The 23,517-nt window shown below is 41.0% G+C and overlaps 2 protein-coding genes across 3 annotated transcripts; one reads left to right on the top strand and one right to left on the bottom strand.

Moving 5' to 3' along the window:
- The first annotated feature begins 7,969 nt into the window (after window positions 1–7,969).
- pcgf1 (polycomb group ring finger 1) lies at window positions 7,970–14,877 on the top strand. 2 transcript variants are annotated; one of them, XM_067519449.1, is made up of 9 exons: window positions 7,970–8,110; window positions 9,972–10,077; window positions 10,185–10,337; window positions 10,541–10,612; window positions 11,052–11,157; window positions 11,482–11,524; window positions 13,705–13,788; window positions 14,395–14,475; window positions 14,695–14,877. In XM_067519449.1, exons 1-9 carry the CDS (start codon window positions 8,024–8,026, stop codon window positions 14,743–14,745), a joined length of 783 nt encoding a protein of 260 aa, XP_067375550.1. In that variant the 5' UTR covers window positions 7,970–8,023; the 3' UTR covers window positions 14,746–14,877. The 2 variants fall into 2 exon arrangements, with proteins under 2 accessions (XP_067375550.1, XP_067375549.1); XM_067519448.1 differs by having other exon boundaries at window positions 13,702–13,788.
- A 3,490-nt stretch (window positions 14,878–18,367) lies between these two features.
- lbx2 (ladybird homeobox 2) lies at window positions 18,368–21,555 on the bottom strand. Its single transcript, XM_067519593.1, has 2 exons — window positions 20,751–21,555; window positions 18,368–20,103 (listed from the first exon to the last, which is right to left on the bottom strand). The coding sequence occupies exons 1-2, from the start codon at window positions 21,073–21,075 to the stop codon at window positions 19,640–19,642; spliced, it is 789 nt and encodes a 262-aa protein (XP_067375694.1). The 5' UTR covers window positions 21,076–21,555; the 3' UTR covers window positions 18,368–19,639.
- Window positions 21,556–23,517: the final 1,962 nt, after the last annotated feature.

Below are 23,517 nucleotides of genomic sequence, written 5' to 3'. Positions count from 1 at the left end.
CTCACAGAAACATGAAAGGTAATCATCCGTCAGTGTTGACTTCACAACTCGTTTTCGTTGCCTCTCAGTGGCCAAAGACAATCAGGCTGAACTCTCTTCCAAACAAGCAGTGAAAATACAGTTGCTTTATTATGTTGTTGCATTAAAATCTTCTCAAATATGTTTTTATTACCTAAAATGAAAAATAGCTCATGTGACTATTAAACATTTTACTGCATTTCTTGGTTAAGTGTCTTTTCAAGTATAATGCACTAATATTAAAAATACATATTTTCCAACTTTAACACCTATGTACTTAATCAATGCAGAGAACACGGATTTGTTCCAGTACTAATATTTATTGCATAATCCGCACTGGCCTCTGGCTTAGACTTGTTCTGTCTGTCTCACGTGCACATCAAGTCACGTTAAGATAAGGCAATAACAAAAAGCAAATCATGTTAATCGTGGATCAGGGCAGGTTTCATAACACTCAATTACAGTAGCTTTTGTGAAGAGACACATTTCCATAAACAGAAGTCCTCTTCAGATTTTCACGATTGTTCATCTCTCACGTGATGTGGCTAAAACGTTACAGGGACCTCCAGCACGCCATTCATGCAACATCCCCTCATCCTGCCCACACTGGTCTCTCTTTGAAATTTAAGACCAACAGCGAGATGAGGCACACTTGCTCCTCTTGTCATCGGCGGTATCTGCTGTGTGCCAGGAGGTGCACGCTCACTTATCACACCATCTTATCTTCATGGCCATTTAAGAGAATAAGGGTGAAGGCATAACAATCTCGGCAGAGAGGAAGCGTCGCCCAAATCCCAAAGAGGGATGCAGGTTAGGTGAGTGCTGCCGTTACCATTTGTCTCTGTCAGAGTTAGACCGATATATATGTATTTCTTTCAATATTGCAATTGTAATAAATCTGACATGTTTGTTATTTACGTGTATATTCTGCTATTTAAAGGTAGCTCATGAAGTTTTGACCACTAGCAGTGATTTAGAGCAATATTTTGTCCCTGTTGTTTTCCTCCTGGTGGTAGAAACATATTAAAACACCACAGGCCTCAAATGATGCAGCCAATGTAAACGTATGTAACGGAAACAGTGAGATGGTTCACTCTGCTTAAACCCTTAATTGCTAACTGCTAATTCTGGCTTTATCACTTGGAGTTTTATTTTCCAGAAGTGGTCAAAATGCTTTTTTGGACGCTTTTATCTTATGAAAACTACAATATTAAGCAAAAATGGTGAATCGATAAAGAATCTGTGTATAAGATTGGCTCAATAGTTATTACAGTGTTTTTTTTTTTTTAGCCTTAGTGAAAGCAGAGAGCACACGGGAAATAAAGGAAAAGAAATGGGGGATGAAAAACAGCCCTAGCTGGCTTCGAACCAGGGATATTGTGATCGTATAAAATATTTCTCCTTCATTAGCTTTTCTCCATTGACTCCCAGTAAAACCCAGAGGTCCTTTCCTTTCTTCATCATGCTGATGTAGACTTTGACCGCTGCTGGAACTCTGTCTTGATGCACTGAGCACCTTTGCTCTCCTCTCCTCTTTATGCATTTACATCCCACAGTTGCAAATTATAAACGTGGAGTTGTGTTTGTCCCTCTTTGTCTCCCTCTGGCTGTACCTTTCTGCAGGTGTCCCCGGCTTTGGAGCTGTGTGTTTTCAATGTGCTTGCTGCGTTTCTTGTCTCTCTCCACCCTCCTACAGTTTGCTGAGAGTAGACTTGTTGGGTCCATCGCTACAAATTTAGAACAACTCAGCCTTATGATAAAAGGTGTCATGAGATTATTTTTTACGTGATTTCCTATATAATCAAGATGAATTGAACATTTGTTTAAAAACAATAGGCTCTTAAACCAGCACGGTACAGGAATTCATCCAAATTAGGAGCTTAAATACCGAATTATTAAGAGAAGAAAACAATGCCATCCAGCTGTGTGCAGAAGCACAAGAATGGGAACAAAAGCACAAGTCCACTCTGGAATACAGATGATATCTGTAGATGGGTGTTTTCCCCCTTATTAGTGATTTCCTTCTTTTTATGCTGTCTACACAAATATCGGTATCGGTCCTATTCAACCTGCTTGTAGCTCGGTCGACTGCTTCAAACACGGTGGCCCTGTAACACCAGCTCACAACGTGCAGATAAATGCACATCAAAGCACAGTGCTGCTCCAAGATGCAGAGAATACCGTGAGCTTATGTGTGTGTTTTTGTGTATTTATGTGAGATACTGGCAGCCCTTTGATGACCAAGAGTGATTTGGTTCAAGCTTTCTGGTGCGTGATTTCCCTTTCGACCCCCTCAAAAGAACTTTGATGAGGATAGACGGCCCTTATTGCCTGCACTTACTGTGTCAGCAATTGTTTTGGAGCCTCCGCCTGTCTCATCTTCTCTTCCAGCCTCACATGCAGGCACCCTTTCATCTATCTTTGCCATCTTCTTCCATAGCATGCAACTGCTGCGACTGAGCCACCACCTCTCACTTTTGGAGGAAGCAGTCTATCTGCACAAGCCGTCTCGATGACGCTCGGCGTTCACTCTCACTCACATACACAGGATGAGATGATGACTGCTGTGTTTACACAACACATTCATAATCGGAAGTGATATGATTCAAAGGTACTCACGAGTAAAGTGACTCCAGTGAACAGTTTCATTGTTACAAATTAATCAATGAATTAAGTAAAATCCCACAATCCAGAAGCTTATGAGTTGCTTCGCAGTTAGATTCATCCTGAATTCTGAATATATTACCTTTAATATCTTAAAATTATCTACAGTTCTGAAACATTGTTGTACTTATGCACATATCACATTGTTCTGTAAAATACAACTAAGTGGGATGACACATAGACTCAGAAAACTTTGCCAGGAGGCGGTTGAGGTGGGTGGATGGGTCAATAAAGAAGAGGACTTTCCCACCGCAGACTGAGGTTGAATCCAGTATGAAACAACTGTTAATTGCTTAGTTATAAGAAGTCATGTGATGTGCAGTATGAGACATACACAGACCATTCACACTCACTAACATGCATGTCTTTGGAGTGTGGGAGGAAGCCCACGCAAGCACAAGGAGAACATGCAAACTCCACACATTAAGACGGCCGGGGATTCAAAGCGAGGAATTTTTAGCTTCCACTCCAACACGGTGCTGCCACAATTACATAAATAAAGTACTTTAAGACTATCCATCCTCAAAGGATGGAGATTGTCTTACTTTTTCATCTTTACCAGGACAATATTTCTAGTTGAAGTTCAAACTCTTAAAATAACCAAGGCACCTCAAAGCTGTCACGGTTCACTGCATTTTACGTGTGCATTTGTACAATTGACAAGCACATGTCAAGCAGGTCTGAGCACACATACACTGCACAAAGCTGCACACACGTGGGAGATAAAAAAAGTCAATATGTGACAGACAAAGCTCTATTGTGCCACATTAATAAGATTTAAGGTGAGGCTTTCTTCTTATTTGACACTAGAAGTCCAATTTGTTCTTATTGGCAATCTGGTCTTATCTCAGCATCTTTAAAATGTGTCAGTCATTATTTGGCCTCTGGCCCTTCGAAGTTCAGGGTTGCAGTTTTTCAGATATTCTGCCTCTCACAGCAAGGGAAATGTGGTAAGTCACAGATCTATGTCAAAAGCTAAATGTAATGCATAGTACAAGACAAAAAAAAGGAGCGTTTGATGTGAATGTAAAAGCTTTAAATCCACTCGCTGGTATGTTCGCTGTTATTTATGTTCACCCCATCGCAACAGAGACATTCAACCTCTGCTGATGACTTGATACCTTTTACATTATCAAGTGTCTCTAAAGATGCTCAGATTACAACAACAAACAGATAAGCACACAAAGAAATCAACCTCCTCAGACAGATCAACTAAATTCTGTGAGCTGCACACACCTTTGCGCTGAAGATGAGGGATCTGAAGATCTCTGTCACACTATACCAGATGTTACTGGTACCTCTAGTGATTCCAGTTCTTGGGCAGGTTTCAAACATTTTAATGTGCCTGCCATGTATTTTTCATTTTGCAGATGGTTTTGTCCTGACTGTCTTTACCAATTCTTTGCTCACTTTGTGCACTTTAACACGTTAGGTTGAATGAATTCCTGGGCATGTTTTTTTTTTTTTTTTTCAGATTTTGAAGTGATCCAGATTGTACAATTCGGAGGTTGGGTTTTCTGGCAGGGGGGGAGGCGTAGGGGCTTGCCCTACATCATTTATTATGCCTTTGCACATCAAGCAGCACAAGCTGCACTGCTCTGGAGTCATTTCAAGAGGGCTCTCATCATTAGCTTGCCACTTGGCGGCCAATTGCTGGAGCATAGTAGACAAAAGCTGCAGTCCACCCCTGCATGCTCTGATTGTTCTGAGAAAGAGAGAGAGAGCGAGCGAGCGAGAGAGAGAGAGAGAGGGGATGGGGCCCTCCTCTTTGGCATGCTAGAATGCAGATTCTAGTAGCAGAGTGGTTGTTTGGTTGTTTTTGGCACTGGATGTCCAGGAGAGAGGTAAATGGGGTCTGTGAGTTTGCAGTTGATTCATAGCCCTGCAGTTTAAAGGAGTTTTCTCATGCAGGATTTTATCAGGCGAAGTAAAAGTTTAAATCCAACCAAGGACAGGCAGTTCTTCTTTTCTTTTTTTTTTCACATCTGTCATTTTCACTCAATGAAAAGTAATCGCTAAACTCTGCATAATAGCACCAGCTTTGTTGTCTTTGCAGGTGTTTGATCCATCAGATAAACCTAATCATTTTCAATTAAAGTGAAGGACGGGACAAATACCTGGCAGATTTGCAAACACTGCAAGAAAATAGGTGCTTTAAAATGCATGATTCTGACATGAAGCAATGATAATAAACGAGAGGCTTGGATCTGTCTTGAGCCTCTCACTTCTCGCCGGCTCTTTTGCCTTTTCACTCCCTCTCTCTGGCTTTTCCAACGAGTGGATTTTGCCATGCTGGGATCCTCCTGCACCTCCAGGCCCTCAGGTTATTTGGATTTTGTGTGGAGTCAAAGCCCTGTCACTCAGATAAGCAGTGACCTAGCAGACGTAGCATATAAGACGTTACATGGCAATAGGAAATAGCAGACAGCAGGGGACACAAGGCCCGACTATGAAGGCTCAGTGAAGCGAGACTGATCACAACAGCTCTTCAAAGTTAAGAAGGATGCCAAGAATGAAAATACATTGCCTGTACCTTTTCTGACTCCCAATTTTCTATTGACTAAATCTCATTTGGACCTCGTGGCAATTGCTTGTCTCTTCAACTGAAGGAAAAAATGCCCAGTGTGCAAGGTGTTGCAAGTTTTCTCTAATAATAGTAAGAAGGGAAAAGGGACAGCGTTCAAAAATAAATGAAGCTTTGTAGAATTCTGTGCTGCACATACATTTGGAAATCCAGGGTTACAGGAGGTGCTGGAAGTTCTGAGTCATTTTTCTGCATGTTTTACAAGTCTGGTAGACACTGCAAAACAAAGCATTCATGCCAAATTTAACAATCTTAATGAACGGCTTGTACATCTCTGCTGCGACAGACAGTGAGGTGGTTGGAATAAGACAAACTTGCCAGTCATTCCGTTACACTGGGAAATCACAAAAGAATGAATGAGGGTCGAGTCTTTGTTTAGAACAGCAGCTTTTGGGTGGTCCATAGGTTGTAAGCCCTCCGGGAGGGATCAAGAAGACCTCCATGTATAATACCAATATGACGACCTGTTGAAACAGGGTAGATGCTAATTCTGTCGCAATTCAACCATTACCAAGAATAAAGTTTCTTCTACATTTTTGAAAATTAATTTTTCCACAGAGCTATGGCTTTTCTTTTTTTCCCACAATCAAATAATTACATGCATCTTTCGGAAAAATAAACTGGTTTTAGCCCACGTCTGAGTAAGGACCCCAGATATATTACATGTAGAAAAAAGCATAAACTGCAAAAAACCTAAAGAAATACCAAAAATACAGCACAACACAATACAAACTGTTGATTTAAATAATCTTGTCCCAAATACACAGGCCCCATAATTATCTAAAGAAATGTTAGCTGAGCCCACATGTCCCTTCATTTCAGCACCCTGCTTCATATTGACACACATTTAAGTCTGGGAGCTGCCCTGGACAACCACAGTCTTCTACTGCGAGCCACTGGGCTGACTGTGGTCCAGTGCTTTTCTCAAGAGCCCCTTCATGGTTTATTGTTGAGGGAGGGGAGTGGAACTCCCATTCAACCCCCCCACCCCCCAACCACCACACACACACACACACACGCACACACAAAATGGTCTGGGAATTCAAACACTCCAGTCACAAGCTCCTCTAAGTAAAAAGATATACTCCTGCAAAGACATGCAAAGCCAAAAAGTTTTTCAATTTAACGAACATTTGTCAAACTCATAGATTTATATATTAGTCGGAAAAGGTAGATTAAAATATTTTTATCTACAGCAGCTCTTTAGGGGGATATATTCTAAAAACTGAACGCCAGTCAGTTGCATTTATTGTTCTCTGTGACAAAAACACCTCAGTTTATAGGACCCACCACTTTCTCTGAGTTGCTGAAGATTGTGGTTTACCAGTGTTTATTTCCCCCTCCACACTTTAACTTTTACAATAACAATTAGTCATTTAGCAGACAGGTTTAACCGAAGTGAATTAGAGGCAGACACTGGGGACAACTTTGGGATTCACTGTCTTGTCCTGGGTTCGTGGATGACTGCTATACCATCTGAGCTATGTGGCCCCCTGGACTACCACAGTTTATTTTGGAAGACAGTTTGTTAGCAGGCTTCTGAGATAGGAGTCTTTTATACAACAGTAGAGGTCATCATAAGTTGGTTTGCATGTACAAGCAGGTAAACATGAATATAAAGAATGTATATGCACATGTGGACAAATTCAACTCAAAGGTCTGGTGAAATGAGGAAGAAGTTGAATGAATATGTTTGAATGAAAACTACATGAAATGTCTGCTTGGATGATTGACTGGATACAATTTCCTTATGTGATTCAAAACATCCACAGATGTCAAAAGCTGGAAACTAAAGCGTAGCCAATGCCTGCAGTGCCCTCTATTGCTGAGAATAAAGACTAACAAGTGGTCACCCCACACTTCCCAGAGGGAAGAACAAATTACTGTGCAGAAGCAGCCTCTTCAGCCACAAGACTTCAATCCTTACGTCTTTAAATCATAGAAGATTATGTTCAGTACCATAAGCATGGAACAGCTTATCTTACAGGACTTTCTAAACACTAGATCTTAAGAAACCTTGAGGCTGTTGCTGTGATACGATTGCCCTTGTAATGTTTCTTCTTTTATTTCCTTTCCATTAATGCATCGTGCTTGGTATTTTTTCATGTGATTGCTGGATTAACCTCTTTAGGGGAATTATTTGTTGTATGGCCCTTAATATATACGCTATTATTTCATTTTTCCCCCCAGGCACCCAGAAACCAACCAGTAAACATTTGGCAGAAATTATTAATTAAATTGTCAATAAACATCACTTTAATAATTGTTGTTTTAAAAAGTGCATCAGTGCAATCAATTTCTCACTTTTACATATTTGATAACTTCCCAGTTCACTTTGAGCTTAAACTCTAAATCGGGTTTTGACTTTTGGTCTAAAAACCAAAGCAGTCCGAATATTGCCAATATAGTTCCAGTAATATATAATAATATGATATAGTGTTCTTCAAGCAAAACTGGTCGGCATTTTTCGCTGTTATGTGACATCTTAAAAACTAAACAATTATGCTAATCAATTGTTAACGATAACACTTGTCTGAGAAATTGATAATGCAATTACAATTTAAAAAATAGGAAAACGCATGCATTTAATTAAAACTTTTTTATTTTGTGTTGGTGCTTTAGCATCTTGTGATTTGTTAAATAGTCATTATTTATTTATTATTCTTTTTTATGCTTTTCTTTCGTAAATACCCGCCTTCCTCGGCTTGCTGAAAATGCCACATCCGGTTTACCCGGAAGTAAGCATAATTCCCAAAGATGGCGGAGCAAGGTCCGATGGCCATAGCGATGCGGCTACGAAATCAGCTACAGTCCGTCTACAAACTGGACCCACTGAGGAACGAGGTGAGTGGCCGTGTTGTTCGAGCCCGTCCGCACCTGTGTCGAAACGCACGGGGGGACGAACTGCAGCAAAGACCCGTTAAAAGCGCGCATTTTATGGGAGATCGTTGTCGCCTCCGCGGCGCTGATGGAGAGAAGCAGAGCGATGCTGAAGAGAGACGTTTTTGAGCATGCGTGCACGCTGGGAGTCCACCCGTGTTGTTCTGCTCCAGCGTGCCGAAATCCCGTCACCGAACTGGTATTCCGCTCATTCACGACAAAAACCTTGTTTTTTTCCCCATTAAATCAAGCGAGACTTTACTTGTTAAAGTAACACAAACGTAGGACGGGACGGGAGCGTAACAGCCGCGGAGCTCCGCGGTTCCTTCTCGTCTTCTCTAACGCTGCCGAAGTAACGGCGGGTCGTTTCTAACTGCCTGCTGTCGGTCTGTGTTTGACGGCAGTAACTGCACTGGATAGTTTGTTCATTATAGTTGAATGTACTGTTGGTTTAAACCAGCTCCGTTAGTCGGAAAACAAACTTAAAGACTGGTTTAACTTCCTGTCCGTTCACGTTTAGCGTAGTTTTGAAGTGCCAGTGTTTACATTCTCCTGGTTGGAAAGTGCTGAATTTAGTTTTTGCTGGTGTTTTTTTTTTTTTTTTTACACTCGGAGGTCAAAGGTCAGGGTCATCTGCAGTAAAGCACCCTGGAGCTGGTGGGAGTTGTGTGTAGTGGCAAAAGCAACATTTTGGGCTTCAAGTGACAACAACTAGGTGGTTTACACACTGTGCAGAGTGTTGCTCGATTTGTCTAAGGAATGAGACGGAGGTAACCTGAGGGCCATGTCCCCCCAACCACCAGGTAGAAAGCTGGAGTGACCCTTAAAAGCTACATCTGTTCTATCTAATAATATTCAAAACAGGAGCCGCGCCACAAAGTGTAACCGACTTTTATAGTGTTCCATGTTTAGACAGTGGTAAAGGTTGGCTGGTAATTATCCCTCTATCGATCTCGCTTATCCTAACGTTTAGGTTGCGGACAAAGACAAACTTAGTTGGGATTAGTAGGTATTACTCAGAAATCGGTCGTTCCTGCAGCCGATGGACCGTGAAGGTTGACAGTGGTTTGCCAATGGGGTCGAGTGATTATGGTTAGGAAACGGCAGTGGTCTGGATGATCAACCCCATATACAGTCAACAAAACACTAACGTTTGGGAAAATTTTATCTAACGGCCGAGGTTAAAAGCAAACTATCTTGTCCGCACTGTGTGATCTTTGTCTGCAGTCAGGTGCCATCTGGACCCAGTCACAGCCATCATTGTCTGTCACAGAGAGACAAACTCAAGCCATTTAGGCAATTTAGAGCCACCGCTTTTCTTAACCTGTATGTCCTGCATGTTTACCCATCGCCCGGCAGGTTCTAACCCTGATCCTTCTTACTTCTTACTGGAAGTAAGTTATGTGTATTAGTATAAAGGTCGTAGTGGTGGTGAAATGGTTGGGAAGTATTTAAAAATATTCCAGTTCACTACAACTGTTACACATTTTCAACAACGTCCCCAACATCTGAACATTATAAACTTGATGGAGTTGAATTTATGGCAGACTTGATGTATTGGTTTGCATAGGCTTACACAGGTTTACCAATGAAAGCGGCCACTAAGTGTATTTCTCTACTAAAATCGCTGAGGGAGGTCGAGAAAGATGAATAAATTGATGTCCCCAGACAATCGGAAGGTGTAGTGCTTAAATGCTCGATGCAGTTTAACATAATTAAGTAAAATCTCACACAAATGCTGTAATATAACAAAACGTGGGACTGCTGAGGAGTTGTGCACATCAAACTTTGGTTGGGTAAAAAAGGTTTTTCTTTGTCCTGACAGGAGGAAGTCAAGTTGAAGATTAAAGACCTGAACGAACACATTGTCTGCTACCTCTGTGCAGGCTACTTCATAGACGCCACAACAATTACAGAATGTTTGCACACATGTGAGTTCGAGCCGACAAATGTATCTTGTAAATAGTCTTTATTGTATTTAACTGTAATGTCCAGCGGGATGTAATAATGAAATGGCTTTTTCCTTTGTGCTCTACAGTCTGTAAAAGTTGTATTGTGAAATACCTGCAAACCAGCAAGTATTGTCCGATGTGCAACATCAAAATCCACGAAACTCAGCCCTTACTCAACCTCAAACTGGATCGAGTGATGCAAGACATTGTCTACAAACTGGTGCCTGGACTTCAAGAAAGTATGGGGAAGATTCAGTGACGCTTGTTAAACACAAAATACTTAATTTGTCATCGACCTGTTTTCTGTCCCACACATCTGATTTAGTCTTCTGCAATGTGTATGATGATAACCAGATGCAGTCAGCAAGTTGTTCTTTCATACAGCAAGCTTTGCTGAGCTTTTGGCTTTTGTGTAATAATGTCCATGTCCCTGTATAAACAGGTGAAGACAAAAGAATAAAGGAATTTTATCAGTCACGTGGGTTAGAGAGAGTCATCCAACCTACTGGAGATGGTAAGTCTTTGTTACACTATATCTCAGACGAGCGCTCAATATTTTTAACCAGCTTCATTTAATTTTCTGTTGAAATTAAACTTATTTCTTTTTTTTCTTTCTTTTTTTTTTTTTTTTGGTAGATGATCTTTTCTTTAGCTCATGTTCATATGAAAATGCAAACCATATTTGGCCTTGTAAGCCTTCTTATTTTGATGTTCAGTGTTGCTGATTGATGGTAACGGTAATGTTAGGGAAATTGGCTGTATCGGGTGGAGCTCTACTCAAAGAAAGCAGCACCACGAATGTAAAATGAAGATGTCTCTATATGGATGACACTCAAATAATAAGAGATTTTCTTCTGAGTGTTTGAATGGATAATAAGTTGCAGAAACCTGTCAAGTCAACATAGTGATACACGTGTCCTTCATTTGTAAATGTTAATTCTCTTCTCTTCTAGACACCGTATCGGATGCTACAGGTTTACCATACACTAGCTTTGACCATTCAAAAGCCCACTTCTACAGATATGACGAGCAAGTATCACTTTGTTTAGAAAGGCTAAGGTAAACTTTTGTCTTTCTTGAATTTATTTTACCTTTATCTAACCTAATCATACTAACAATGCACATTCAGCCAGTACAAACGTCTTTTATCAGAAGTAACAAAAATGCTCACGGATGTATTACAAAAGTAAATTATATTAGTACACCTTGCTAAATGAATTCAAATTTGACTTTCTGCAGAAGAAACATTTGAAGTAGCTGAACGTGCATTAAATATTCATTTTGCCTTTTTAAAATGAGGCCGTACAAACCTCTGCACCCAACTGTACGTTGTGTGTTTCTAAGCATCCAGAAAAACTTACCCAACCTTTAATTTCTTTACAGTTCATCACTTGCTGGAAAAGATAAGACAAAACTTACTCTTCAGGTAAGTTATCTAAATCAGTAAACTGTCCTAGTTAAGTGTTGCATTTCGGTTTTAGCTTGTAAGTAACAGCTGAGGGGATTCTGGATGCTTTCAAAGCGATTTGCCTCTGGGATTTGCATAGTTGTGCAACGTATCTTTCCCAGGGCTCACTTTGAAGTTTTAACAAGTACTCTACCCTTAACTTGTAGGCAAATACATGACACAGTGACATATGCAGCAACTGAAGACATCAGCACTTAGTCTGGCTGCAGTTGTACGCTCACATAGAGACAGGGATAATTGAGACAAGTCCATCAGTGGGGTAAAAAAATAATAATAAAAAATTCCAACCCAGCCGGAAAACGCTCAAACGTTTTTGAACTACATCAAACACATTTTTCATCTTTAAGTAGGCCTTGAATAGGCCTGAACGATCAATCGTTTCAGCAATACTTGGGAGATGGGCACTACAATGTTCAAATTGTTGATTGGTTGGTTTGTTGATAAAAGAAAACTGCAAGTTTTTACTTTCCATGGCTCCTCCACAAATGGCGAGAGCACTCGGTTTTGAAAACATTACATCCCCACTTCAGGACGTTTGTATCCTGTTACCACTGAACAACTGTTAATCTGCCACCCACTCATGCTCGTTCCAGACATTATAGAATGATTAATGAAGTTAATCAAGTCATTGTGCAGCCCTGGTCTCAAACTTCGAGCTGTTAAGAAAACCGTTGCATTATTTGTCGGTTTCTAAATGAGAATGACCTGACAATGCAAACAAGCAGCTGGAAAGGCTGTTCGTTGGTGTTCAGCTGTGGCCAGATCCACTTGGCAGGTCCGTTTGCCGAGGGACAGGCTTGTACATTAAGGAAAGCGAGATCAGAGAAAACCTCACTGATCAGTGAGGAAAAAACCGATTTAAAACTCAGAGCATACGTTTCCCACCTTTCCCAACCGTGGTTGTTACTGCAGAGACTTCAGGCAGCCAGCAGAGGGCGCCATTGTTTAACAGGTCCCTTTGTTGAGCTAATGGTCTTTATTCCAATTTGGCGCTTAAATCTGGATTGTTTTATTTATATTTAGGTTTAAATATTGATTTTCCTGTTGCTAAAGTCACAATTAGCAGCTAGGTATTTCCAGTGCAGAGAGAGATTTTTTTTAACTTGTGACCTTGTATTTTGAGATTTCAATGTGGTTGTACAGGGAAAACACAAAGGCAAAGTCACAAAGCAGGATTTAGGAAATTTTACATCTGTTATCTGAGTAGGTCTTTATCATCCACCCATGCCCTCTTTGAGCATCCTGTGTAGCCAAGATGTTTGTTGTATCCAATGTCACATTGTAATATAAGTAACGGGAACGCAGTTTTATTGGTTTCTTTTCTGGCTCTTAAAATGTGCTTGTGTTTTACTCTAACGTCAGTGTGAACTTATAAAATTAGCCGATGATGAGAACTCTGCCTATTAAAATCTAAAAACAAGTGTAAACACACTCTTGGCTGACTGTAACATCAGATCGCTTTGCCAATGGCAGCTGTGTCCTTGCAGTGTTCTGGATTTGAATTTTGACTCTTAACCTTTTGTTACAGGCCGCTCTCTCGTGATTGGGATTGCGCGGCGAATCGGATAAAGACATGTAGCTCTGTGGATGCAGTAACTTGAGATTTTCTTAGCTTTAAATCTAAATAATGACAGGATTATGCCACGGCCCGTCAACGCTTTGTTTTCTCATTATCGGTTTGGTTTCCGTGGTCTTTTTATTAGGGTGGGATAGACATTTTAAAAACACTTTACAATGCTGTTAAAATGTAAAACAGCAGCGGCCTCTTGTAGTGTTGCATAGAACCCTAAAGAGACGCTTATACCAGTCAGACGAAACCAACAATGTAAGTTGACACTCGCCAGGTGATGCTGTTAACACTAAAATGATTGATGTTTACGCGGCACAGTCGCCTGTTAAACGCTGGGGTTAACCAGGCATCTGAACCTGTCGTACAAACAAGAAACCGAGGCAACAAGAAAATAAGACATCTCCCTAACCATCTTCCCGATGACCTTAAGTGTTGGAGCCGTATAGTTAGGAGCCCAGCTCGTCTTGATTTATGTGCACTACCTTCTAGGTTTAACTGTGCCATCGACTCGCCATGTTGCATGTCTGCCGATTTACCGTGCATATGTTTGACCTTGTCTCTGCAGCAGAAGTTTGTTCGCTGTTCTGTCCGAGCAGAAGTGAGACACCTACGGAAAGTTCTTTGTCACCGGCTAAATGTGGAAAAACACCAGGTTAGTTGGTAATCGTCACGGAGTCAATAAAAGACACAAGGGTCGACATGACAATACACGACATTTTTGTGAAAACGCTAATGAACTGCATCATCCACTGTCTTCATAAGACATTTGTGGTGCTTTAATAGAAGGTTATGAAAGGAAAATGTGTAATTTTCCAATAAAAATTACTTAACCTGTTGTATATTTGCTATCTTTTAGTTGCAGTTTTTTGTGTATTATTTGTTGCTAAGACATCAATTGGCTTGGGAGCAGTGTATTGTAGGTTTTGCACTGTCCGTTCAAGGAAGACTTTTTGTTTGATGAGGATTTATAAGCTGTAAATGAGATCATTTTAAACTGTACTGAATTCCGGTATGAGGACTTGCTGTCTTATGCCAACAACTTACATAATTTCTAAAATTGTTGAACAATCGGAAGCAACCTTAGCTTTTGGAAATTGACCAGTAAGTACGAAAGTAATGCAACGAATAAGGATCATGTGCTAACCTTTATAAATAGACACATTTTACTAACAGCAAGCAGGTTTCACAAATAAGAATAATTGCCGCCGTCCCCTTCAGAGTCGCCCTCACATCTGTTTGTGTGGTCTCCTTCCTGTAGGTCCAGATGTTGTTCAATAACGAGTCTCTGCCCGATCACATGACCATGAAACGGTTATGGCTCTCGCACTGGTTTGGCAAGGTACAGTATAACCACTGTCAACGTGTGCCAACAAATCCCATAGATTTTCATTTCACTGTATTTCAATTTGAAAATCGGGATAAAATGTGTGGACACTGGAAATGGAAATTGCTAAATTGCATTAATATTTTACATAAGTTAACATTTCAACATTACTACTTCACGTGTTGAAATGTGTCGGATGCACAATAATATTTTTTTTAATCTTTTCCCCTCTAGGCCCAACCATTAGTTCTTCACTACACCATCAAGGACACAAGAACCAGATAGAATTGGTTTCCAGTCTGAGGACGACTGTACATATTTTGTACAATACATATTCTATTTTAATAGTGTTTGTGTACATATAGTTATTTTTCCTTGTTTTGTATTTTTGAAAATAAAATTTAAAATCAAAATGAATACTTTTGTAGTGATGCCTGAAACTAGGCTCTCCACACCTGTGAATACATATTCATATTCATACATATTCACCTTGCTGTCCATTGCAGTTTTAGTAGGCTCATTTTTCATAACTCAGGTATTTTCTAGACTTTTTTTTTTGTTGTTGTTGTTATCTAAATGTTAAGTTGTACAAAGAATTTCAAGAATATTTTTGGTACAAGCATGTTTTAGCTGCGTTAACAGAATGTGGTTAAGATAAGCATAAGAAAATATGCATTTCACAACAAAATGAAAACGGCAAAATTGTAAATTATTGTATCAGCCACTGGTCAGTGCAGTGACGTTATGTCCTGTCATTTTATTGTTTCATCACTGAATCTCGGCAGATGTAGTTGCACCTCATCACCAAGCAACAAATATTGATGCAAATGGAAAAGACAAAACTAATAGCATAAGCATTAATCATCTTCAAGGTAAAAGTAGGAGCATTTCTGCCAGTGGTTACAGTCTTGACCATGTGGGTATTTCTGTAACACCCTTACACATCTGGACACTGGATCACTTCATTTGATGTATCGTCTGTAGTTTTAAGATTATGCCACAACTTCTGGATTATGATTCAGCCATAAATGTTTGAAAGAATTCTAGCAAGTCACACTTTTGGAATATCCAATATTTCCCTGCTCTGATTTTGTGTTCTACATCCCTGGGCCTTATGGACCCTACTGCAGAGCCATGGTGGTGTAGGTTTCGTATGAAATTCACGGGATCTGAGTTTCCCTCCCTCATGAGTGCTCATTAGTACACATTTCTGTGATGGTCTTGAATCAATCTGATGACACATAGTTTCCACCAACCCTGATTATTATAATTTATGATAACCTGATAAATCCCGTGGGAAGTAATCCTTATCAGATTTTATTCTTTCAGACTTTACAGAGCCCATCACAGCCACAGGAGACACCACAGCAGTAATCCTTTATGATGAGTAAATTCAGATTCGTGTGTAAATCGGTGTTGGAGTGATGAAAAAGCACCTCTAAGCCAACTGGCAATTTACTTAATATTTTAAATCTTTATGTGACACACTAACTGCTGTAGTGTTATTGTGTCGCAGGTTGTAGATGCAATTAACAATTCTGGTGTATTCAGTTTTGCACTGACTGTAAAGACAACCCTCCCTGATCAGCACTAGGTGGCGCCCCCTGGGCTCCTTAAGTCACCAGCTGCAGGAGCTGAGCTTTGATGTGTGTGTGATCTTGCCCAGAATGAACGGAAAAACTCTGATAACCTGACACTGGCTGATAACATACAAGCCTTGTATCTTATTCTGCGCCTACCCTGCCTAAGTAGAGTGAGCGGCAGCAGTCACAACACTTTTCTGAGGTGGGATCCTATGGAGAAATAACTAAAGTACAGAGAAGCGGTGAATGCACTTCATTGTAGACATTTCAACAACATTTTATCAGTAAAACAGGATTTTGTTTCACTGCTATATGAAGACAACATGGGCGATCACGTGATTAAGGTCAAAGGTTAGAAATGTAAGTTTGGTTTCATATGGGTGAAGATCTCGTATTAATCAAGGGCACAATAATTTCCCACTGTACTACAGAGGTCAAAAACCTGCACTAATGTAACTGTGATGAGATGAACTGTGAGAGCAGATTTACAGTTTCCTCTCGTTCAGGACTGAGACAAGAGACATCTTTTTTATTTATTTATTTTTAATAATTCCCCCCCCCACCCAAACCCATTTAGGGCTTAGCTCGGATGTTTTAATATTTTTCTAACAATATTAACCTCGTGGCCATATTTCCCAACGTAGAATAAAATGAGCACGTGGAAACGCAGCACTCTAGGCAAGAGGCAGCACATACACACAAACACACCCCCCAGCCACTGTTACAAAGCCTGAGCATGTCCCTCCAGGCCACTCTCGTGCTCAGAAAACGATAGTCCCCTAAAGCTGTGACCTTCGGGCTTCCCAGGTTCCCAGGTTCCCGTTGGACCGCTCAGTTCGATGGACACATTGCTTTTTCTAATTAGAATACACAGGGAAAAAAATGTGCATCTGAAATGTGGCTCCCACTGGCTGCTCGTGTGTGAAATCCACATGTGAGAGGCACAATTTAAGGTTTTAGCTTTTTTGTTAACGGGACTGCTGCTGTGAAAATAGGATTTCATAATAAAGTAATTTAATGCATTAAATATAATCCTGTTAGTAATCGAATTTCCACAACAGAGTGTATCTGTATTTTACCTTTGGATAAACTTTTCAAAATAAAAGAATACGATTTATCTTTGGATAAAACAAGTATATTGATACCATGTACAACCAGGTAATTTGTAGTCCTGCAGATGGATGTTCTTCAGCTATATTATATCTAAATAAATGGCCACATGTAGACCAAGAGGTTAATCCAGGCTCACGCATTAACCCGTTTGTGCACTGACTTTCATTTAAAGCTCGATCCACTATGTTGGTCCTTCTCCCAGTCCAGACTGGCTCTATAATAAAAGGCCTACTTGACTTTTCAACCTCCACGATTCCAGCCGATTACTTCTATTGTGAATGCCAGTCTGCTCTGTCCCCCCCCCAAAAAAAGGAAAAGAAAGAAAGAAACTGGCCCTAACAAGTAGTTTCCTTTTACTCTCACATTCTCATTTTCACTCATTATTATTATCCATCCATCCATTATCTGTAACCGCTTATCCTGCTCGGGATAAGCTGGAGCCTGTCCCAGCTGTCATTGGGCGAGAGACGGCGTGGACCTGGACACATTATTATTAGTATTAGTATTGTTATTGTTGCCGGATTTCGTTTGTTTTCGTTGCGTCTTCAAGCAAGTTGTGTTAAAACTGTTCATTTTAAAACCGGGTTTGTTCGTGTCGCAAAAGGCATTTTACCTTTATTAATATTTTATTGTGTTTTCTGTTTTTTTTTTTTTTTGAAGAATTTTATTCTTTCTTTGAAAAAAATTGATTTTGATTTTCTCGAATAACCATAACTGCTTCAGTTAATAAATGTTTAATAAAATCTAAAATACCATTTTAAATAACATCTTTATCACTAAAGGGAGAATAGAAGAAAACCACTGAGAGTCGCGACTGCAACTCGTATCTACGCTTTTGAACCTGGGGGAGGTCTAATACGCAGTCTTATTTTAGGACAAATACCATTTTATCACCATATAATTACAGTACCACCAGTCTCCCCTTCATCACATCCACACACGCACACACTCGCTGGGTCTTGATCCATTTGCAAAACTGTTGCAAATGGTCAGAAGCATCAGCAGCAGCAGCAGCAGCAACATCACATTTCCACTGCCTCCCATTGAGGTTTATTCATTAGGATCCTCACACGAACCCATTTGCTATTCATGGGAGACAGGTTTTCTCCCCTGTCTCTCTCTCTCCAAACAAACCCGAGTTAAGAGTGGCAGATGCGTGCCATTATTGCCCACGGCTCGCTGGAAGCTGTTTTATGTAAGGCAAAGGCGGGTTAACCTAATCAATCACGTCGACTAGTTGTGTTAAGGACGATTCGTGGAAGGAGGAAGAAAACATATGGCGCAGGGGTGGAGGCAAGCTTTTCTTAACACCGCAGCCACACTGAGACCTTCTTGCGACAAGACGCATTCAAAGCCGAGCGAAAGAATGGGAATAAAGGCGGTGGACGTCTGCTAATTGAAGTCATGGCACTTAAAGGCTGAAAGCAGAGGTCAGATATTCAAAGGGCCCAGTTCAACCAAGCAGAGCAGATTTTTTATTTTTTTTGAAAATGTAACTTCTTTAATCGTTTCTTGCACCTTTAAGAAATCAGCGTTGTGTCAGGCTCAGCAGCTTTCAGGTCTGCTTAACATCTATTGCTTTCTTATAATGTCCATGTGCGTTTTCAGCAGCACACGTGCTTCCCTTTTCTTCAAAATATGAACCACGACCCACATGACTGTGTCATCCTACAAATTTTAATACGTTCCTGTATGATTTGATGCACAATCACACATCCGCCGAAAGCTTCTTGAAATATCATATAACCTTTATTTACATCGATGCTGATTAAATAGAATGTTACAATACAATTATCGCATTAGATGTTTGATTTATATACAGCACTGTAAAAGTTTGTAGTCGATATTAATACTAATGCCTCCTCTGCGCAGCGAACGGGCCTGCATGCTTGCAGAAAAAGTTTTCGCTCAGGACCCCCCCCCCCAAAAAAAAGAATGAAATTAAAATAATAATAATAATAATAATAAAAAAGATAATTTTACACTTAAGGTGAGATGGACTGACACGTCAACCCCCGACTGTGCATGTAAGAAAAACAACGACAAGAAGGGGGTTGATTTAAATATTTGGCACATCCGATCCTTCAACAAAAGAATGCAAATACAAGTCAGGCAGAAATAATTGCACAACGTTTTTCCCTCCCTCCTCAAAAAAAATAAAAAAATAAAAAAATGAATAATCAAACGTTTACACAATTTTCAGTCTTCCTGTACCATAACAGCTTGAAAGGATGTGTCTGTCGGTAAAGGAACTAGATATTCCTCAAATGTTGTTGTGAAAAACCTAAAGGACAGACCGTCTGCTTTACAAGACCGATTAATAAATTAAAATGGGAGCAAAAGGGGGAGTAAAAACTGAAATGTTTATATACGTGTATACTCTCCGTTTTTGTCAATATCCGTGCAAAAGTTTGGGAAGAAAAATGCCCCCTTTTTAATTCTCGTGTGCTTATGAAAATCACAGCCCCCCCCCCCCCTGACTGTCAATCGTCCACCTCGATTTCTTCGTCGTCCTCCGAGAATTCATCCGTAGTTTGGTCTCTGGATGAGGAGGGGGACTGTGGGAAGGCCCGGTGTCCTTGAGAGGTCGGGGAGATACTGGGCGATCGGCCCTCGGGGCCTCCACCCTGTGTTTCCTCAATGTTGTCCATGGTGACTAGCTTCTGCAGGGTCTGTGGTGTAATTTTCTTTAGGGACTCCACGTCCGCTTTCATCTCCTCCAGGTCCCGCTTGAGCTTGGCCCTGCGGTTCTGAAACCAGGTGATGACCTGCGCGTTGGAGAGCCCCAGCTGCTGCGCAATCTGGTCGCGGTCGGCCGGAGAAAGGTACTTCTGATACAAAAACCTCTTCTCCAGCTCGTAAATCTGGTGGTTCGTGAAGGCCGTCCGTGACTTTCTCCTCTTTTTGGACGTCTGCCTCTGTCCAAAAGCGTTTAGATGCTCACGACCTAAAGAGGGGGGGAGAAGAAAAACATCAAACAGGAGTAAAACAGCCGCACGGCTCACTCCGCCTCAGCAGCTACACAAGGCTCCTCGGTTTGTCTTTTTGTCCAAAGCTAAAAATTATAGTTATTTCACTTCTTGTTTATTAGCGATGACAGATAAGTTCAGAAGTTTGCTGAAGCTCTTCCTGGATACAATCCCCCCACTTCACCAGCATAATTTGATCTGAACAACATCAAAACTAAATATTACAATTGTTCATTGCTTTTTTGTTTTTTGCAGTGGATCAGAATTTCAAATGCCATTTTTTATTCAACATGTCTCCACACAGCAGGGGCCTGTTGAATTGTGGCCGATTGACTGTTTGACAGTAGGCCACCCAGTAAATGGAGCACTTTTAGCTGTTTATGAATGCACAGCGCGCACACACCAGTGCGTAAATGTTGCATGTCCTCGTTTATGTCTTAGATTTTATACACATTCCGATATAGCTGTCCCAGCATGTCCACACTTAGAAAGTCAAAACAAACCCAGCTAGCAACGAGCCGTGGATCTGATCATAATGCGCTCGCTGGCCTCAAATTCCGCTTCACAGTTACTTTGCCCCTGTGAATATTATTTTAGAGGAAAAACACAAGATGTCAGCTTTTACCTTCTGCTGCCTGGATGACGCTGACTTCCAGGCCCTTAAAGGTTTTGCTGGCCAGCTCCTCCAGCGCGCACAGCGGCGAGGAGGGAGCGGTGATTCCGTTCCTCGCTGAGTTGGAGCCCGTGACTTTTTCCAGCACTCGCGGCGGACAGATACTGGCGACTGACTTCTTTACCGAGGGTTTGTTCAGGATGTCCTCAATGCTGAACGGCGTTAAAGGCTTGTTGGAGTTGGCCGGTGGCGGCAACTGGTCCAAGGGAGCCCGTCTCCTCTCCTCGCCGCTGGACTGCAACACAGAACCTGCCTTCATGTCTTTACTGGAGGTCATCGCAGTCCCGAAGAATCGCTGCTTCCAGAAAAGTTGGTTATTTCATTCAAATGGCAGTTTTGATCGTCCAAAAGTGGCTCCTCTGGTGCTCGACGTTCTTGCAGACCGCGATATATTTTGACACTTAAAGCTGAAAGCCGCAACTTAGCTCGCCTGAGAGCTTTCCTCCAAAATAACCATGCTTCGGGCGTAGTTGGAAATGCAGCCGGACTGTATTCCCCTCAGAGAGTTGCGGTTCCTCTGCCGAGCTCCATGTAGATCTTTAGAAAGTAACAGACTGGAGGGGGGTGAATCCCTGCAAGGGGAAAAAGCCGTGTGAAGCAGTAAGAAAAAGAAAGCGGCTGCTAACGAGTTATTGTTGATTGGGCGAAGTTCAATTAGAGAAACACTACACTACTTGCTGACCCGCTGCTGCGTCTTAAAGGGCCGGACCATAATAACTAATTGGACGTGGGGAATAGGAGGAGTCTGTTGCCGTGAAATGTTTAGGCATCTGTTTCCCTCTGCTGGTCTGTTCTTCTAGAAAGGGAGAGTTGGTGGCCATTAAAATACTGCCACCAGCATCTTTGCATTATGGAAATTGTGAGCCCACCGAGCCAACAATTGTCTCCAGCCCTGATATGCACGTAGAGTGAATTTGGTGCGTAATTACGCATGGAGATAATGTGCGCACCAGGCCTTAAAATAACCAAATAGCATATTTGCGGTTCTGATTGGAAGTTTATTAAAAAGTCCACTTGATCCCAAACAGTATATGTGTGTGTGTGTGTGTGTGGCATTTAAATAGTCCTTTTAAATATCCCGTGCCTATGGCCTTTGCAGGCAAAACTCAGAGTGCAGTGTGAAATAAGCGGCTAATGAAGTTGACGCCGCGCTGTGGTTCAGAGCCCGAAGATGGAAAATGTGAAGTTTAACTGAAGGCGATTTAAGAAAGAGAAAACGGAGGTGATTTGGACGCCGAGGAGAGCAGCAGGTACGTCTGTCCAAAGGCACCTGCTTTTATTCCAAGGTGCCGTCAAATTAAACTGGACGTTTTTTATTCGTTTTAATACTGTTTGGAGTCTGTATAGAATTTGTCGGCAGAACAAATTATAAATACTGCAAAGATAAATAGGAGAAAGGAACGAAATGTTTTGTGAATGACATGTAACACACCTGCAACAACAACTCTCAGCCCCTGAGCAAAAATCAACGACATGTATGTTTATTTCTACAGATTTGAGCAAAACGTCTTTTAATAACATATAAATCCGTAGATCCAAGCTTTAATTTTTGCAGCAGGAATTATAATCCACGTGCAAACTGTGGTGGGCTGAAAAACCAGAGACCGAATAAAAAAAAACAAAAAACCTCTGGATACATTTTATTCCTTTAAAAAACAAACAAAACCACAACAACACACAACACAATCAGACAATTCGCACCGATTTGAAAAACAGCAGCCGCCCAGGAAACATCTTGTGCCAACAGGAGCATATGGTGACATTGGTTTAGGGACAGAGGTATAAAACAGTAGGAAATTCTATTAGCTGGTTTGGGGGTCCACCCTTTGTGGCTGCTTTGAATATATACATTTCTCCGTAACAAGCGTAAGTTTGTGGGGATAAATTTAGTTTGAAAGTGCAGGTAGGCGACATGTTTTGTTGGTCTGAGTCCCAGTGATTTACCCTGACACTTTAAGACTGAATTCAACAGTCGTGATGGATGTAAGAGCCTGTTTGTTACAGGGGCATTTTTATGAAATTCGTCCCCCATTAAGCAAAAAATGCTTCTTTTTTTTTAAATGTAAAAGAAACTTCTAGTTTTTCATTTTTTCTTTTTTCGTTGTGTTTGACTAACCCTTTTATCTGATAGAGAGAAAATCCTTATTTTGGCTATTTTGGATATAGGCCTGTGGCATCTGGTCTCGTTTTGAGGGGGGGGGGGGGGTTCTCATTTTTAATTTACATAAATGATTTTAAAAAAAAAAGGATCCTCCTGCACTGAGCTGCTATAGATTATTAACCTTTAGATTTGCGTAAAAGGCCCCCAAATCTCCCCCAAACAACGACTCAGTGCTGGATGTGAAGCTGGTCTGTATTTTTTTCCTTCCTTTTGGTTTAATTTAAACGTTAATTAGAAGCAGAGCAGCTGACACCATCAATCATCAGTTCTTGAGGGATTTAATTGGATGATTCGCTTTGCTTTTGCGCCCAGTACCGCGCTCTTTACTTGAAGCAGTGCGGTGCACGGAGTCGTCTAAAGAGCGCGCTGGTAGAATCGGTCTTTGTGGGGAACAGTTACACACAACACCGCGTCTTTCTCCATTTCGTTCTCCCCTACAATTAAACATCACTGCTCACCTCTTGGGAATCAGGAGAGGAAAAGGTGCAATGCTCGTTTCATCCATTAGCTCGGTGAAATCAAAGCAGTGGGAAAAGTCTCACCCAGCAAAGGTCAGCA

This window comes from Channa argus, chromosome 10 (genome assembly GCF_033026475.1).
Source record: "Channa argus isolate prfri chromosome 10, Channa argus male v1.0, whole genome shotgun sequence".
Lineage (NCBI taxonomy): Eukaryota > Metazoa > Chordata > Actinopteri > Anabantiformes > Channidae > Channa > Channa argus.
This window is presented reverse-complemented; position numbering and strand designations above follow the sequence as displayed.